This window comes from Fusarium phalaenopsidis (assembly GCF_050370095.1).
Source record: "Fusarium phalaenopsidis strain FUZ10S chromosome Unknown contig_32302, whole genome shotgun sequence".
NCBI classification, from domain to species: Eukaryota; Fungi; Ascomycota; class Sordariomycetes; order Hypocreales; family Nectriaceae; genus Fusarium; species Fusarium phalaenopsidis.
This window is the reverse complement of record NW_028145405.1, coordinates 4,976,295-4,992,991: the sequence shown is the minus strand read 5'-3', so window position 1 is coordinate 4,992,991 and position 16,697 is coordinate 4,976,295. Positions and strand designations below refer to the sequence as shown.

The window sequence follows — 16,697 nt, the reverse complement described above, 5'->3', positions numbered from 1 at the left end:
GTTCATGGTCCGTTGGATCAGCCAGGCTTGATGAAGGCCATCACAGGGAGATGGCATTTCTTAAGGAGTTGGTGGTTAATCAGGGTTATTAAGGACTTGACTTGTTTAATGTCTTGCGCGTTTTGTAGAAATATCCATCATGACTCGCAAGGTTTTGGCGAGAATAACTATGAAGAAATTGTTGAATTACATGTTTACCGTCGTCTGTCTATCTGATATGATGTGAGATGGGAGTGAAGGTGTAAACAGAAAGAGATAGGTATCCTTGATTCAGGTCTATCGGACAGAAACCCATGTCCATGTCTAACATAACATAACAAGCCCAAACAAACACTAGCATTTTTGGTTTACTCTTCATCATCCTCATCCTCGCTCTCTTCGACCTCGTCCTCAGCCTCCATCTCGTCATCATCCTCTTCTTCTTCTTCTTCCTCTTCTTCACTATCCTCCTCCATCTCAGCCTTCTCCTCCTCCCGCCTCTTGCGGTCCTCCTCCCTTCGGGCCTCCTCGAGCAGCTTGGCACGCTCAGCGCGGGCCTTGCGTTGACCAACGACGTAGGCGCCCAGGGGCGTCTTGGCCAGGTCAAAGTCTCGCAGGAAGGCCTCGACCTGTGTGCGGTCCTTGGGGGCAAACTCGACCTTGGCGCGGCGCTCCTCGATAAACTTGGCGTTGGCCTCGAGCTTCTGGACGAGGAGGACGAGCTGCCCAAAGAGCTTGGCGTTCTTGTTGCCCTGGGAGCGGCTGCGGGTCTGCTTGAGCCAGCGCTTGAGCTGGATGGTTACGGGCAGGGCGAGCTCGGGGAAGGCGATGGATGTGGCCCAGAGGAGGAAGTACTCGCCCAGAAGCTCGACGACCTGCTCACCGACACCGTCCTGGTAGACGCGGGTGCGGAGGTACGACTTGGGGGCCTTGTAGGCGGTAGCAAAGTCGAAGGGCTTGATGGATGAGGGCTTGGGGGCCTTCTTCATCTCAGCAGAGGTGAGGACCTCAAGGAGAGGAGACGCCAGGGGGATGAAGGTGCTGGTGGCGCGGGAGATACGGAGGAGGGAGCGGATGAGGTGGAAGCGGAGAGGGAAGTAGATGGCGGTGGGGATGAGTCGCATGGCGCCGAGGGTGACCTGGACGAGGGGGTAGATGAGCAGACGGAGCTGGCTCTCCTTGCCGGCCTCGGCCTCCTTCATGGGGCTACAGTGCTCGGCGAGAACACATGACCAAAAGTCGAGCGAGTGGGTGTACTGCCAGTTGTAGACAATACGGAAAGCATCGTTCTTGTTGTGGACGATACTGTTGCGCAGGTGAATGGCCAGCTGTCGGATAAAGGTGAAGGCAGTGGTGTATCCCACGGCAGGGTCGATACCCCAGAGCTCGGCGGCTGAGTTCTTCATGAGGTTGATGCCCTGGAGGGTGTTGGCATTTGTGACGCGGCAGCCCTGGATAAGACCCTGGTAAACGGCCTTGAGAACCGTCTCACGGATGCCCTTGTCACCAATGACGACGAGCCTGCGCAGCACGAGGAAGGCCGTGATGCGGGTGGTCTCGGAGCTAGCAGGCTGTGCCCAGAAGTTGACGACCGACTTTGCGAGGGCCTTGACGAGCTTCTTGAAGGACAGGAGGTAAGGGAGGATGGGGGTGATGGAGGAGAGGGTGAGCTTGAGTGTGCCATCGTCGGACAGGGTGCTGAGGAGGTGCATGATGGACGACGTATACGTCTTGAGGAGCAGAGACAAGGTGCGGAACTTGCGAGACTCGGTCTGCACGTGTACCCTGCCCGAGGCGGTCTCCTTGATGGGGAGGTGGTGGTTCATAACCGTGGGAATCTCCTTGAGGGCGAGCACCAGGATGTCGTTGAACACGTCGGGGCTGTTGATGGTGTATCTCTGCTGCGAATCCTCATCCTCGTCCTCGTTGAGGTGCGCCGCGCATCGGAAGGCGAGCACAACCCGTCGCGCCGCCCGCAGCGACATCTTCTCCGTCATGGCCTTTCTCCAAGAAGCAACCATCTCGCGCGTCAGCTCGTTGCCCACCGCCGCCTCTTCTTCGGATTCCTCCTCGGCGTCCTGCTTCTTCTTCTTGTCCTTCTTGCGCTTCTTCTTGGGCTGCTCCTCCTCTTCCTCCTCTTCCTCGCCGCTGAGCTCGTCTACCTCTGCCAGGTCGGCCTTGTCGTCAAAGTCGAGCGCCTCGGGGTCGTTCTCCTTGAGGAACTTGTAGAATTCGGGGTCCTTCTCAGCGAGCTCGTCCATGGTCTGCTTGCTCATGCCGATACCATCATCGCCCTCCTCATCGTCATCGTCGCTGTCGCTGACAACAGGCTCGGCGCCAATTGAATCCTCAGAGTCGCTAGCATCGTCGCCGTCGGCCTCGGGGGCGTCCCTCTTGCGCTTCCCAAGCTTTCCAGCCTTCTTATCCTTCTTGCCAATGATGTCGTCGAAGCCGCCCTGGAAGAAGTCGTCGACGCTCATGTCATTGATCTTCTTGCCCTTGACGCTCGGCTTCTTGACCTCCCCATCATCCTTGGGTCCATCGAGGTACTCGGCATCCTTTGCCCTGCGCGCCTTCTTCTTGTCCTGGATCTGCTGGCGCTGCTTGATTTTGGCGCCGGCTTTCCGCTTGTCGAGGACGCCCGTCAGGTGCTTCTTCTCGAACTTCTTGGTCGCCTTGAGGTTCTTCTTGCCGGGCCCCATGGTGAAAGATTGCGGAGCGCCTCGGCGGTGAAGAATTGGTGATTGAAGTTTTTAGGTGGTTGTTTCGGTTTGCTAGAGTTTGGCGGGTTCGACCTCTCTTGCACTGAACCAAAAATTTTGCTGCAGGCTTATCGATAACAAGCATCCTCCAAAAGTAGTAGGCGGTGTAATCATTCTGCCGCGTCCCTACGTAACCATCCCACCTCGAGCTTCAAGGTTGCGACAGCGTTGGGATTGAAGAAGCCAATGCCTCGTTCATCATGATCCCGCGACAGGGCTATGCGCCTACTCCGCATAGCTATGTTCCGAACACGAGCCTTTCTGCGACCATTAACCTCGACGAGGTATGATGCACCAAAGTCGCCATCGACCGCCGCTAACCGCGTGTAGGAAGTGAAGCTCACCAATACCCGCGCTGAGCGTGATCTCCAAGAGTCTCTCGCCGAGCTCTTCAGCATCATCGTCACATTAGACGAGCTCGAAAAGGCGTTCCTGAAAGATGCAATTCCCGAGGCCGAGTACACCGAGATCTGCGAGCGGTCGCTGAGGCAGTATAAGGCGCTGCTGGCCGATGAGACCATCGCCAACGAGTTCCAGGGACTTGAGGAGTTCAAGGCTAGGTGGGATGTACGGTGCTCTCTCAACCACAGTAACAACTCAATCTGACATCCACACAGCTCGAAGCCCCCCGTGCCACCGAGCGCATCCGCGTCGGCATGCCCTCCACAACCATCGACGCATCCTCCTCCGCCCCCGCTCCAGCCCCCGCGGCGGCAAACAACACGAGCGGCGTTCTCATCCTCGAGGCGACCCAAGAGTTCATCACGTTCCTCGACGCCGTCAAGCTCGGCCTCCTCTCCAAGGACCAGTTGCACCCTCTCCTGTCGGACGTGATCCAGTCGGTCAACCGTGTCACCGACAAGGACTTTGAGAACCGAGGCAAGATCGTCCAGTGGCTCATCACTCTCAACCAGATGAAGGCCACCGACGAGCTGAGCGAGCACCAGGCCCGCGAGCTCGAGTTGGATATCCAGCAGGCGTACCAGGGGTTTAGACGGACTTTGACGTGATTTGACTACGTATGATTTGACGCTGGGGAGAGCCCAAGATGATGCCTACGCCTGTGTAGAACCTATCGTACACGCCTCTTTTAGAGATACGGCTTCTTTTTGTTTTTTCAATATACCCATAACCATCGTTTCGTAGCCCATGATTCATTATACCAGGAACGTCCAGAAGCTGGGATACACAAACTCCGACTCAAAGATGCGTCTCACCTGCTCCAGCACAAACCTCTCAACCTTGCCCACATTCTTCAAGCTCTGCTTGCCACCGTCCTGTTCACCAATCTCGCTTTCAACGCGGATCTCCTGTAGTAGACCTCCAAACCTCGGCTTGTGATGCTCATTCTTGGCGCCTGCCTTATTCTGACCAGACTCGTCTCCATCCTCATTGTCAGGGCCGACGGCCGCGAGGGCATCGTCTGGGCCGAGGAAGCAAAAGTGAACACGCTTGCGAATCTTGGCCAAGACACCAACGCCGTCAAAAGTCAAGCCTGTGATGTTGAGCTTGAGAGGAATGCCGACGAAGCTGGGCATGGGATAATCAAGCAAAATCTCAGCCGTGAGGTGCAGTCGTATGTCGCCGTTATAGCGTATTCTGAAGACAGCCTGGACATCTTCCACTCGAGGCTCTCTCCGCGGGCTACCCTCCTCTTCCTCTGGCTCATCATCATCATCCACTATGGCCGAGCCACCAAGATGCGTATCCCTCGTAGGTGGTCTGGATGCGCCAGCTGAAGTGGGCGCAAGCGTCGACACACTCCCCTTCTCCCTCAGATTCTGCAAAGGCGGCGCAAGGCTTGAGTGAAAGTTGTCCAAAGAGATGATACTGCTCGTCGACGGATTCCGAGTATGACTCGGCGTCCTCATCTCATAAGGCGTACCCGGCGCACTCATCCAATTCGTGTGATGGGCACTCGCAACAGCAGCCAAAGGCGTGTGCGTCCCCGTGCCAAGATGGCCCTGAAAGTAGCTCAACCCAGGCCCCCCCAGAATCCCCGGCGTGGACGTGCCCAAGAACGGACTCCCGTGATCATGGCTCATCATCTCGTTCCTCAAGACCTCGCTCCTAAGCCCGCCGCCAGGCCTCCTCCGATACCCTCCCAGCGGCGTAGGTCCCGGCCTCAACCTCTCAGGTTCCGGGGGTGGTGGCGGAGGCGAGGGTTCCTCTTCGCTCTCGTCGTCGTCGTCATCGTCAAACTCCTCCTCATAAAAGTCCGGCAGAGGATCCGTAATGTCCTTGAGCTCCAGCGTTGGGGGAATAGTGCCAAAGTCGAAGCCGTGGACCGTCACTGAGCGGATGAAGCGCGGTAGAGGCACCGTCTGAAATTTGTCATGGATGAAGGATCGGATGCGCTCGGCGAGGGCATCGCCGTCGGGGCCGCTGGTGAGCGTCTCCCAATTGAGATCTATTGACATTTGGCTTCCGTTTTATACTGAAGGGAAACCAAGATTGAGAATGGGTTGGAAGAGGTTGATGTGATGATGTCGGGGACGAGTACAAGCCACTTGGTGTGGCAACGCTACGTTATAGCGGCCTTTAGTGCTGTGGGTGCCTGAGACGGTGTCCCAGCTTCCCATCTGAAAACCCAACATCACGACTTCAACACAAGATTGGCCATAACTATCATGAGATATTTCATGTATGATTCATTTTTAGCATCAGGGTATCTAAACACTAGTATATATCATGTGAAACCACATTGTAGAATCGCGAGTCCAGCCTGTCTTAACGAATGCTCCTCCATGCAGATGCGAGTCGAACATACAACACAATGCTCTCCATGAAACACACGCCTCATGCCTAGGTATTTATCTTCCTCCTCCATGTATATATACTTCTGCTGACTCCCTCACCGAAGCATCTCAGGCTCCTCGAACCTAGCCCGCCCATAGTAGTGTGGGTACTGAGGATTATTAAAGAGGTGCCAGCAGTTGGGCGCTTGTAAGATGTATCTGCCAGCATGTTAGTGATATGAAAGCATAGTAGAGCAGATAAACATACCTAGCCATCGCCTCTCGGAATCGGGACTTGTACTCCTTCGGACTTGTCACAGTAGGTCGGTTGCGGCCTCCACCAGCAAATCCACGATCCTTGATCCAACTCTCAAGCTTCTTGTCCCATGTGTACGTGCGGATACAGTCAATGATGCCAACCACGAGCTCCTTGCGGGCCTCGTCGACAGCAATCATGAGAGAGTAGTCCATCACGTTCTGCCTTGCCAGGAACAGCGTATCGTTCCACACAGAAGCCCGTAGCAGCTTCTTCGAATGCTCTCGTGCAAAGAGCGGCGACTCATAGATGTACTCAACCATGTTCTCGTCAAGCAGCACCTCATTCTGCTCTCCTGTCGACTGGATCTTGCGATTGCGCATAGAACCCTTGAGATCAAAGATTCTGGTTGCTGATCGGTCGTAGAAGAGGTTCTCGGTAATCAACAGGTCCAACTTGATGTCCGTTCCAGTGACGGGGTTCTTGATAAAGACCTGGAAGAATCCCAACATCTTGGCGATCACAGAAGGGAGATCGTGGAACAGGGCTTCGGCCATGATGTTGAAGTAGCCTGGGGCGAAGCGCAAGAACGCAGACGTCTCAATAGGCGAGAGGGACTGAGAGTTGATTAGCATACGCCCGGGAGAAACAGTACAAGAAGCCTACCTTCAACACCAGTCTGTCATCAAGCGTCTTCAAGAACACAGACTTGGTCTTGCCACCCTTGGAATCCCACTTAAGACACCGGGACAACGACTCGACGATGCGCTCTGCAACGCCACACTTCCTCCTCAACGCATCAAACTGTTCTGCGTAAAAGATCTTGCACGTCATCGTGGCAGACCCCTCGCGGAACTGGTACTTGAGATGTGTTCCCGTGACACGGAGCAGACTCTTCTCCAGCTCCGTCTCAGACACCCAGTCAGTGCCGTCTGAGGGGACAGACTTGGGCTCCGTGTCGCCGCCACTTTCAACCTCGCGCTGCATGACCTCCTGAGCTTCTCGTCGGATGTTAGCCAGCTTGCCCTGGTAATCTTCACTGTTGAGAGCGAGAGCAATCACAGAGCTAGGCTCGTCCTCTCTAACAATGATATCAGAGTCGACAAAAATGTGGTCAGTCGCGTTGACAGGGTATTCGAGAGGCTGCCAACCGCTTGCCGAGCGTTCAGCCCAGAAGTTGGTGAGATACTTCATCAAGCTGGTCTTTTGGTGCTTGGGCAGCTCTAGAGGAATCTCACTCGCGTCCACAGAGTCGGCAATCTCCTTGATGTCGTGTAGATACTCGTCCGGAACAGAGTGCTCAAGGTCACCACCTCTCTCCTCGTCATCTGAGAGGCATTGGCTGGTGGTTGCGGCAGTCGCGTCATCATTCTCTTCTTTATCTTCCTTCTCTTCCTTGCCCTCCTTCTCCGTGGTCTCTTCCTTCTCCTTTGCTTGATGTTCGTCCATCTTGAATGATGGCTCGGCAGGAGTTGGAGGTTCGCTAGGGGGCTCCATCTTGGCCGGTGCATCAGAATGACGCGAGGCGATGCTCACAGATCGCTGCTCAGCCTCGCGCTCCGCAATACTCTCACCAGGAGGGCTTGGCTCCTCAAAAGCTTCGTTCACGTCGTCGTAGACCTCCACAATGGCCTTGGTGGTGGTCCTAGGGAGCATGGCTCGCGGTTGACGCATGCTCGCAGCACGCTTCTTGCGGTCTCGGATGCGTTCCTTTTCAAATTCCCGACTGAGCTGCTCAAAATGCCTCGCCAGAGTTGATACCTTTGATTCCCTCTTCTTGTGAACAAATCGTGGTATACTCGACGCAGTGGCTTTGCCCCGGTTCTTCAGGTTGCTCAGGCCTAGACGATCTGAGAGTTTCTTATCCACTCTGATCGAACCTTCGGCCGCGGACGACTCGGGAGTAGTGCTTTCAGGAGGATTCGTCTTTGATTCCTTAATTCCGAGACCCTTACCAATCCCTGACTGTGTTCTAGGCAGTGTGCGGGCGGGGTGGGATATCGCCCTGACCATAGGAGGTGAAATGCTCTGTCCAGATTTACGAGACGGGAGAACCGCAAGTGGCGTGGCGGTCCCATGGCTAGGTTGGTTTGGCTGAATGCCTTGCTCCCGTCGCAGTTGTTCAACTCTTTCCGACAATGACTGTCCGGGAGGAGGCAAGGAAGACGCGGGAAGGGTGAGCGGCTCGGCTGATGTCTTGGAGTTCTCACCAGGCACAGATGGTGATAGTGGAGCTGGCACATCTTGAGGCTCTGGAGATTTGGGCACCTCGGGCTCTGAAGGTTTGGGCGCCTCGGGTTCTTCCACTGGTTCGGGTTCTGGCTGAGAGAGCTCAGGGGGTTCGTGGGTAGTTGTCGATGGGGTGCGAGCCAGATCCAATGGCTCTACTCTTTCGATAGCCCCCTCAGCAGGGATGTCAACCTTGCCGTCCTCGGGTAGTGGTTCCTTGTCTTCGGTAGGCTTTGTCGAAGCGACACTGGCTTCCATGCTAGTGTTGTCAGTGTAGTCCGTTGGCTGAGTGCTCTTCCCTTCTTCCTCAGTGAATGTCTGCGAAGGTCGCTCCTCGCTATCAACAGTCGATGGCGTGCCTTCGTTCGATGCAAGCGACTCCTTCGACTCATTGTCCGTAAACATCTTCTTGAGCTGCATGATGGTCAACTGACGCATATCCTTGTCACCCAAGAAGTCTGCTTCGAATGTGGCAAACGCCTGGTCCCACTCGCCCGCCTTCTCCAGCATCTCGCGGACGATGCTGTTGAAAGGCACCACCTCGTAGTACTTGGAGTTGACATAGATGTCTTGCAGCCTCTTCACCATAGCCGGTTGGTCTTCCCTGGCCTTGGCCGTCAGGCGATCAACCGCTGCCTTGCAAAGCTCGGCCTTCTCGGGCAGGACACTGTCGATTCGGATGCACATGAGCCTAGACTTGACCGAGGTCATGAACTTGGCCCATCTCTCCTCCATCCTGGTGAAGATCTCGTTCTTGAGCTTGAGATCATTCGTGACTTTCCAGGTGATTCTTGCTCGAGGCACGACGATCTCCAGCAGATCGATGGGGTCCCAGTGAATACGAATTCTCGCATCTTGAAGGGCGAAGTACCTGACATGGTCTCGATGGTGATCATGAGGACAGTCGTGCATATCCTTCATCCTGAGACCGCGGCCCCAGAAAAGGAGCTCCAGGTATTTACCAAAAGAGTACTTGAAGGTAGCCTCAGACATGAGTGTTTCCTCAGTGTCTTTCTTGCAGATTTTGCAATATGTCCACATTGTGATCCCGTCTGCAAACTCGGGCCGTGTCGAGGTGTTGGGCACATTTTCAACGAAGACCGTGATTCGGGACTGGTCATGTACATAGGTTCTGTTGTGCTGAAGCATCTTGCGTTCGCAGCCGTTTGATGTGCAGACCTGGTCCATTGTATATGCGAGATCCTCAATGTACTGTCCCAGGGTACAGTCAGGGTCCATGCCGGTGTCAATGTGCTGCTCATCGTAGAAGTTGATGGCGACCAGAGATGGCTCAGTGCATGGGATCTTTGTCTCGGTGCAGATGACTGAGTACAGAACAACAATGTTCTGATGCGAGTAGGGATCAAACAGATCGAGGTTACCTTGGATGTACGTCTCCCACTGACGGGTATGGGTTTCGTAGTTGTACAAGGCCTTGTCGTACTCAGCATCGTGGACAGCGCGAAGAATTTCCATGATCTGTTGTGGCGCCTTCTGACCAATCTCCTCGACCATCTCGGGCTTGATAAGCTGGAAGCGCTGTGGCTCTGCTTTCTCCGGGTCACCCTTCTCTTCGTAGTAGTCGTGGTCACGGAGTCTCCGCAGGTAGAGCAGTCGTCTCTCCTGTTCGCGAGCCTTCATCAGCAGATATGGCTGTGTGAACTTGACATACGGCGAGGCAGACAGGATCTTGGTCTCATACTTGGCTACCATGTCGCTGTAGTATGTGGGCATAGGGACATCATCTGGGACTTGGCTGGTCTGATCCTGAACGACGGGATCATGCTCCTGGAGAGAAACGAGTCTGGCGCGTTCTTGGGCAAGTTGCCCAGATTGATTCAAAGATCCAGTTTCATCCGTTCCAGCAATGCTAGCGCTGTCCACAGTTGTTTGCGAAGGTGGCTCGCTCTCTCCTGGAGGCTGATTGACCACGACAGCTGGACCGTCCTTAGAATGATCGACGCTGTTGACGCTCAACGACCTGATGCTATCACCCAGAAGATGCAAAGAGCTTGTCATGGAGTCGCCACCTTCCGGAGGCTCGATCGACTCATCTCGAAGGAGACTCGACTCAAGCTTGAGGTTGTAGACGACATAGACCATGAACTCCATGATATGCTTGACCTTGGACAGCACCATGCTGTTGGCGCCGCGTAGGGCAATGGTGCAGCCAAGCTCTGGCGTGCAACCAGACAAGAAGATGTACGACTTCTTGCGGCCTGGGTAGTCATTGTTCACAAACGTTCTGACCTCAAAGCTCGAGCATCGTCCAATTTGTACAGGCAAGGCCAGCATGTCTAGGGAAGAGATGATGTCCGTCTCAGCACACCGAGCGACCGCCTCAATGACGGTGTGCTTAACATTGTAAGCCACTGAGATGTTCGCCTCGGAGAGATACTGCAACGCAACACCCGAGATGCTCTTCTCGGCAAGGAGAACTTGAGGGCGAAGATTCGTGATCCTCTGAACCACAACTCGCAGAAACTCCTTTTCCTGCTCGATGACGGGCTGCAAGCTCATAAAATGCTGTTGGTGCCGTTGGTACTCAATAGGGAATGTGACAAGCAGCACTCGTGGATTGGTGATCCTGCGCGGCATGCTCTTGAGGGCCAGATTCTTGGTGAAAACGACCCCAGAAATGTAGGCCGTGTCGCCAGGCTTGCCTCCAGGGATTCTTTTCAGCTTGACATAGTGCCGAATGTCCATGTCTTCTCCTTTGGCCACGTCTGGGTCCACGTCGTCTGTTGCCCGCAGAAGGATCGGGACCAGTGCCTTCTGCCATGCTGGTGGGTTTGATATCTCGGCATCGTCCAGTAGCTGATGCAAGAGCTTGTCGACGTGTCTCAGGCTTGACGAGTTGAGTTCGGCTTTGGGCGCTTTCTTGTGCTGCAGCGAATCACTCCTAGTGATCTGATTTCCACTTTGATGGGGAGTGTCCAGAGAAAAGAGCATCTCAGACGATTGTGACGGTCCCTTGTACACGGCAGATTTTGGGCGTGGCGACGGGAGGTGATGCATACTGCCGCTGACGTTGCTGGTGTTACGCCGCCTCGGTGCCCGTCGATGCCCAACGAGGCTGCTAGGAAGTTCATCGAATCCCCCTCTGCTTACGAAACTCATCCCGCTGATGCTCTTCTCGCCTGCTCTGTGGCGATACTTCCTACCAGCGTTCACATAAGGCGCGAGTTCCGACTTGTCGTCGCCCAGACTTCCAGGCTGCAAGTCACCAGTCATTGTTGCAAAAATGCCCATCTGCTCGTCCTCGCTTGACTCGTCAGACATGTAATCAGCCAGCTCCGGATCAATGATATTATCGGCATGAAAAGCAGGAAACTTTGGCTTCTTAGCATTCTCATCGTCAATTCCTCGCCGGAAGGGCGCCCTCTCCTCAGGGGCAGGCTTGAAGCGGCCGAGGAAGCCACTGTGCTTGGAATGGTGCCGTTTGTGGCCTGCAGAAGAGTGAGGGCGCCCAGTCAGCGATTTGAGTGATCGTGACGAGCCTGGTCTGCTGAGCTGAGGTGCATCGATTTCAAGGACGGCAGCGGTACGAGATTCCCCGATGCGGCGTGTTGCAGGAATAGTCATCATGGGGGTAGATACAGGCCGGGAGTCTTCTGAGCCTTCTGACGCAACTCCGGATTCAGGCTCCCTCTCTCTTGTTTTTGATTGACTGGCATTGCTGGGGGTCTTGGCGTGGTTGGTGCCAAAGAATCTCGGCATAAAGGACTGCTCATCTCCCGAGTCGTCGGAACCACTCCCATCGAAACGCTTGGTGATGACATCGAGACACCGCTTGCAAACACGCAGTGAACCCTGCACACCGAATTTCTCTCCCGATATGACCGTAGTACATTTTGAGTCGAAGATACAGCCACAGGTTCGACAGTGATGTTTTCTTCTGAATGCGGTGAAAGGAGTTTGGCAAAGGAAGCACTCCTTGACGGTATCATCCTTCATCCAGAACTCTTTGCTCAAAACTTGCTTGCGCATTCGTGTGAGCTGTGCGTTGACCTGCTCAGAGGCCTCGTCATTGCTGACGGCTGTGCCAGGTATCCTGAGATCGCCCGACGCCATTTTCTGCGGCTTTGGACCCTGTGAGAAGGACTCATGGCACACGGAATCGTGGGCAACAGTGCTGATGCGGCTGGGCTCTGCAGTTCCTCGGTCCAAAGAAGATTCTCTTGAGTCTTGGCCGCCAGGGGACCTCGACCGGCTGATCCGATCAATGACTGCAGGCTTCCTTCTGATGCTGTCGGGAGATAACAAGGACGAGGTAATGGACGGGCTACGAACACTTCGAGTCTGTATTGAAGGAGCACGAGGATGCCTTGGGCTTGTTGGGCTTTTGAGACTTTCGTCGATACTCGAGGTGTCTTCCCGCTTCGATCTGGGTGGTAGCCTTCCATCTTTCAAGTCGTACAAATTGGTCGACGATTCAGCTGTCGAGAGGTGGGCCTGGAGATCGGCCCTGCTGCTGATACTCTTTCGACTTGAACCCATGCCACCACTTTCCTCAGTGCGTAGGGTACTATGGCTAGCATCCCTGTGCACCGTAACAGGAGCAATCGTAGGATCAACAGCAATAGAGCTGGGTGCCTTTCCGGAAAAGCTCTGACGGCTGGTGGTGTTGGACTTTTGCCCTGACATGAGACTGATACTCGATGGTTTCGAGGACTGAGATTGCTGTGAACGTGTCTCAGAAGCTACACCAGCGTTAAGCGAGCCTCCATCAGTCGTGATAGGGATTTGGGATGAAGTAGTGGACAAGGTTGCGCCTGTGTCAGCCCGACTAAGCGAGCTGATTGAAGCTTTCGAGGCATGGTTTCCAACGATCGACGTCCGCTTTGAAGAGGGTTCCGATTTTTCTGACACTGCTTGCTCTTGCGGTGCTTTTGAAGAGCCTCCAGCACCCACAGCTTCCCTGAGTCGGCTGTAGAGACCGCTAAATCCTTGCTGCACCAGATCACCTGCAGTCCCTTTGTTTTCGGAGGTCGGAGCCGCTGTAGGGGGCGGTGCAAAGTCGTTGAAGGTGGTGAGAGAGTCACACTGGCTCGCAGAGGTGTGTATCCTGTCGAGTGTGTGGGCAAGTTGGCCCTTGTCGGTGGTAGAAGCGGCGGATATAGAGTTGATGGAATCGCGGCGGGTTCGGACCGGTGAGCTTGCCGAAGGGGGAGACGCCGAAGCAGCCCCCGACATGATGTTTGTTTATGTTTTATGGATCGAGGTAGAAGACGTTGGAGAGTTCGATGTCGCTTCGGGGGTTGTCGAGGCAAAGGTTGATAAACAACAGCAAAACAATCGTCAGTTGCAAGGCCCTGGAAGCCCAGGACTCATTCCATGTGACGTTTGCCCGTTATCGTCATAAGCAAGCTCGAGATGTCGGCAGCATGGTGGCCTCAAAGATGTTTCAAAGAGTTAGTCAACACCTCGTCACTGGAAAGTGGCCACCAAAAGACACAGCCGATCTTCAGGGTTCGCTGATCGGTGAGGACGTCGTGGGGAAACAAGGACACCGGCAAAGGCTTGGGCTTGGGAGACGGGACGGCGCCAGGCTAACGTCGTGTGTCGCATAGACGGGTTGGAGTTTGAGACAGTCAAGTCAAGCTCGGCAAGATGACGAAAGAGCAGCAGCAGCAGCGTCCATCGGGCGCCGAAGGAATGCTGTCCCGCGCAGCTAATCACGGCTGTGCGTCGTCAAGTTCGAAGGTCAAGAGCAAGCTTGGGGCGTCCAAGTTGGATGCGTGATGGCGTCAGACCCTGGTAGGCAGCGACAGGCGCTAACGGCTTGGGAGTACCCGATACAATACGACCCTATCTTCACCGCCACCCTGGGAGCCCACTCAAGTACCGAGTACTTAGCCCCGATCAAGCACGAGCCAGCCTGCCACGCAAGGGCTCCCTCCCCAACCAGACCCCGCAGATTCCGACGACGCGGCCCAAAATTACCCGTCGCGTCGCGCTACATATCCGTACCCTTCTATTTGTTTCGCACCAAGAGTTCTCTTGAGCGTCATCGAGGCAAATCCCTTGTCGCGACGAGCTAAGGCCTGTCGCGATCCTCGCCCTCATCTCTCCTGCGCATCACTGCAGCCGAATACCGCCCGCCCCTATCCGTCGATTGTCCCGATTGTCTTGTATCTCCTCGCTTCCCTTTCATCGAGTATCACGGTAAAGCAGATGTAACGCCCTTCGCCAGTGGCGTCGGGCAATCTGTCGGGCGAATGTCTTTCACCTCGTCCCCTCCGGAGGACGTCACCGACCTCTTCAGACGACGCAATTTGACGAACATCCCGCGGGATCAGAAGGAACTACTGGAGGACTCGGATTCCTGGGCGGTCGACCTGAAGAATACGCCTCATGGGCTTGCGCATGTCCCAGGGCATGTCTTGCAGACGGTGAAGGAGGCCTACTCGGCCCAGAAAGCAGCTATCGACAATTCTACGCCAAAGTCGCGAAAACGAAATGGAAGTGTCGTGGCATCTACGAATAGCAAGCGCATGCGCAATGGCATCACAAATACCCCAAGGGAGGACTCGGAGGAGTCAGCACAATCGTCGCCCGAACGAGAAATCTCCTGGGAGCCATCGCCCACTCGACCTGGCCCCTCCAAGTCGATTCATGTGGCTATCAATACAACGACGGTCCAGTCTTCGATGATTCAGGAAACGCCCAAGGCAGCTCGGGACCCTCCCCCAAAACGGCGCAGTCCTTCTGAACCGTCTGAGGACGGATCCGATAACGAATTAGAAACCGAGATCCCCCAGGGCATGCCGCAACCCGGCGCCCCCGTTAATCGGACAGCAGCTCGCCTCGAACCAACTGCTCCGTTTCCTATGCCGATTTCCAGCCAGCCAATGGCCACACCGCCATGTGCGCAACCGTCTAATCCCACCCAACCTATTATTCCAAACACCGTCGTTGCCCCGAGGGAGACATGTCAAGAACTTGCTGCCACCAAAAAACGGCAGTCCCGGCGAATATTTAAAGGCATCAATGTCGGGGATACGGAGAAAAAGGTCCACCATATGCCGAACCGTCTCCCTGCAACAAAGACATTTGCGACTGTCGAGAGCTCCATCCCAACATCGTCCGACTCGATAATCCCTGCCACTGCCACTCTGAAAGCGACTGCGACACAGGACTCTGTCATACAATCCATTGAGGAGAACGAGTCCGATCACGACGGCAATGAATCAATGCGATCGGATGATGAGCCACCGGTGGCGGGCCCTTCGAATCAGGAAGGTGAATCTATCATGCAATCCATTGAAGCACCCGAAGTTCACCAGAACGCCAAAACCCCCATGAAACGAAGTAGCCAGAAACCAGTCGCTGCGCAACAATCAGACGCTCAACCCCAGGTGGAAACCTCGCCCGTGCGGGTGAATGGTCGTCAGGGGTCACAGAGCAAGGTGTGTCCGTCCCTGTGCATTGGTCCTTCAGCAAGTAAGGAACCGTACGAAGTCTTCCTCCACCACTATCCATTGTTCGCAGAGGACGACTGGGGCCGGAAGGAAGCAGGTACCAAAATGAGCTTCGTTATCGCCTGTGTCTATCTCAACTGGCTCCGTCGACGGAAGAAACTCAGGGACTATCTGTATGACGACTTCATCCGTGCATTCACAGAAGATTACAAGGAGTACGTCGAAAGTGCGAAGGACAAGCAAAAGACCCTAGTCGCGATCGAGTGGTTCAACAAGCTGTCTGAGAAGCCCACTTACAGTCAGTACGTGGTGAACCGGGGCAACCTCAGCTTCATCCTCAAGTCTTACCCCGAGGAGGTTGCCAAGGCGAGCATGACCATGATGAAGGCCGATGACATTAGCATATACACGAGCTCGGATCACGAGTCAGAATCTGACAACGATGATGATATCGTGTCGAATCCCAGTGCCCCGTCTGACAAAGTGTCTCAGCGCTGGCGTAGCAAAGGAGGCGCGGGATCAAAGCAGCCTGCCCCTTTGAGCATCGACGGAGCCATGGATATTGATGCGCCGGCAACTCCCGCACTGTCGAAACCGGCTCCTTCGCGACAGCCGTCATCCAAGGTCTCGGACAAGTCGGGGCTGAAACAAAGGGCGATGGCAGCCCCGGCACTACCGTCTGCTTCCAAGCCTCGAAGGCCCATCGTGAAGGCGCCACCACCATTTTCATCACGTCCCCGGGAAACGCCAACCCAGGCGCCACCACCGGTCTCATCGCGTCCCCGAGAGATTCTGACTCAGGCTCCTGCCCCGCCCTCACCTCAGATCCCCAGAACGTCCATGGCACCGCCGTCCACAATCGCGACGCCATCTACAAGATCGCAGGCGCCTCGGTCGTCGCAGTACTTTGAGAGACTGTCTTCGAGCAGGCTCAGCGCAACGCCCGGTGGACGCAGTGCCGAAGAGCGCGCAAGACTCAGGGAGCATTTCAAAAGGAGGTCGTTGAACGGGGCGGATGCGCGTAGTACGCGGAGCAGTAGTCGGTTCGAGTAGGTTTGTTGCACATGTTTGAGGCGTCATGGAGCTGCTGTGAGTGTTTTTGACGTGCAAGGTGTTTAGTGCCGGCGTTCTGAGGTCAGGTCTTGTGTTGGTGTTGAACTGATACCCAGGGGAATCGTTTATCTTGAACTGTCATGGTTTATTAGCACGCCGTGTAGTGGAGTGGCGGAGAAAATAGGCGAGATGTATATCCAGTCGCAAAAAAGCGAGGCAAAGAAGTGTATCCTATAGGTAGTTGAGCGAAAAGAAA

The 16,697-nt window shown here is 55.0% G+C and overlaps 5 protein-coding genes across 5 annotated transcripts; 2 read left to right on the top strand and 3 right to left on the bottom strand.

Annotated features, from left to right (window-relative positions):
• Positions 1-347: 347 nt before the first annotated feature.
• Positions 348-2,681, bottom strand: LRP88_08894 (mRNA-binding ribosome synthesis protein NOC2; the record flags this gene model as incomplete). Its single annotated transcript, XM_083245391.1, has 1 exon — positions 348-2,681. One exon carries the CDS (start codon positions 2,679-2,681, stop codon positions 348-350), a length of 2,334 nt encoding a protein of 777 aa, XP_083099885.1.
• Positions 2,682-2,941: 260 nt separating this feature from the next.
• Positions 2,942-3,751, top strand: LRP88_08893 (ESCRT-I subunit protein VPS28; the record flags this gene model as incomplete). Its single annotated transcript, XM_083245390.1, has 3 exons — positions 2,942-3,025; positions 3,081-3,308; positions 3,359-3,751. The coding sequence occupies 3 exons, from the start codon at positions 2,942-2,944 to the stop codon at positions 3,749-3,751; spliced, it is 705 nt and encodes a 234-aa protein (XP_083099884.1).
• A 147-nt stretch (positions 3,752-3,898) lies between these two features.
• On the bottom strand, positions 3,899-5,161 carry LRP88_08892 (ERMES complex subunit MDM12; the record flags this gene model as incomplete). The annotated part of the gene is made up of 1 exon (XM_083245389.1): positions 3,899-5,161. One exon carries the CDS (start codon positions 5,159-5,161, stop codon positions 3,899-3,901), a length of 1,263 nt encoding a protein of 420 aa, XP_083099883.1.
• A 434-nt stretch (positions 5,162-5,595) lies between these two features.
• LRP88_08891 (1-phosphatidylinositol-3-phosphate 5-kinase) lies at positions 5,596-13,160 on the bottom strand (the record flags this gene model as incomplete). Its single annotated transcript, XM_083245388.1, has 3 exons — positions 5,596-5,698; positions 5,748-6,352; positions 6,402-13,160. 3 exons carry the CDS (start codon positions 13,158-13,160, stop codon positions 5,596-5,598), a joined length of 7,467 nt encoding a protein of 2,488 aa, XP_083099882.1.
• Positions 13,161-14,185: 1,025 nt separating this feature from the next.
• Positions 14,186-16,441, top strand: LRP88_08890 (uncharacterized protein; the record flags this gene model as incomplete). The annotated part of the gene is made up of 1 exon (XM_083245387.1): positions 14,186-16,441. The coding sequence occupies one exon, from the start codon at positions 14,186-14,188 to the stop codon at positions 16,439-16,441; it is 2,256 nt and encodes a 751-aa protein (XP_083099881.1).
• Positions 16,442-16,697: the final 256 nt, after the last annotated feature.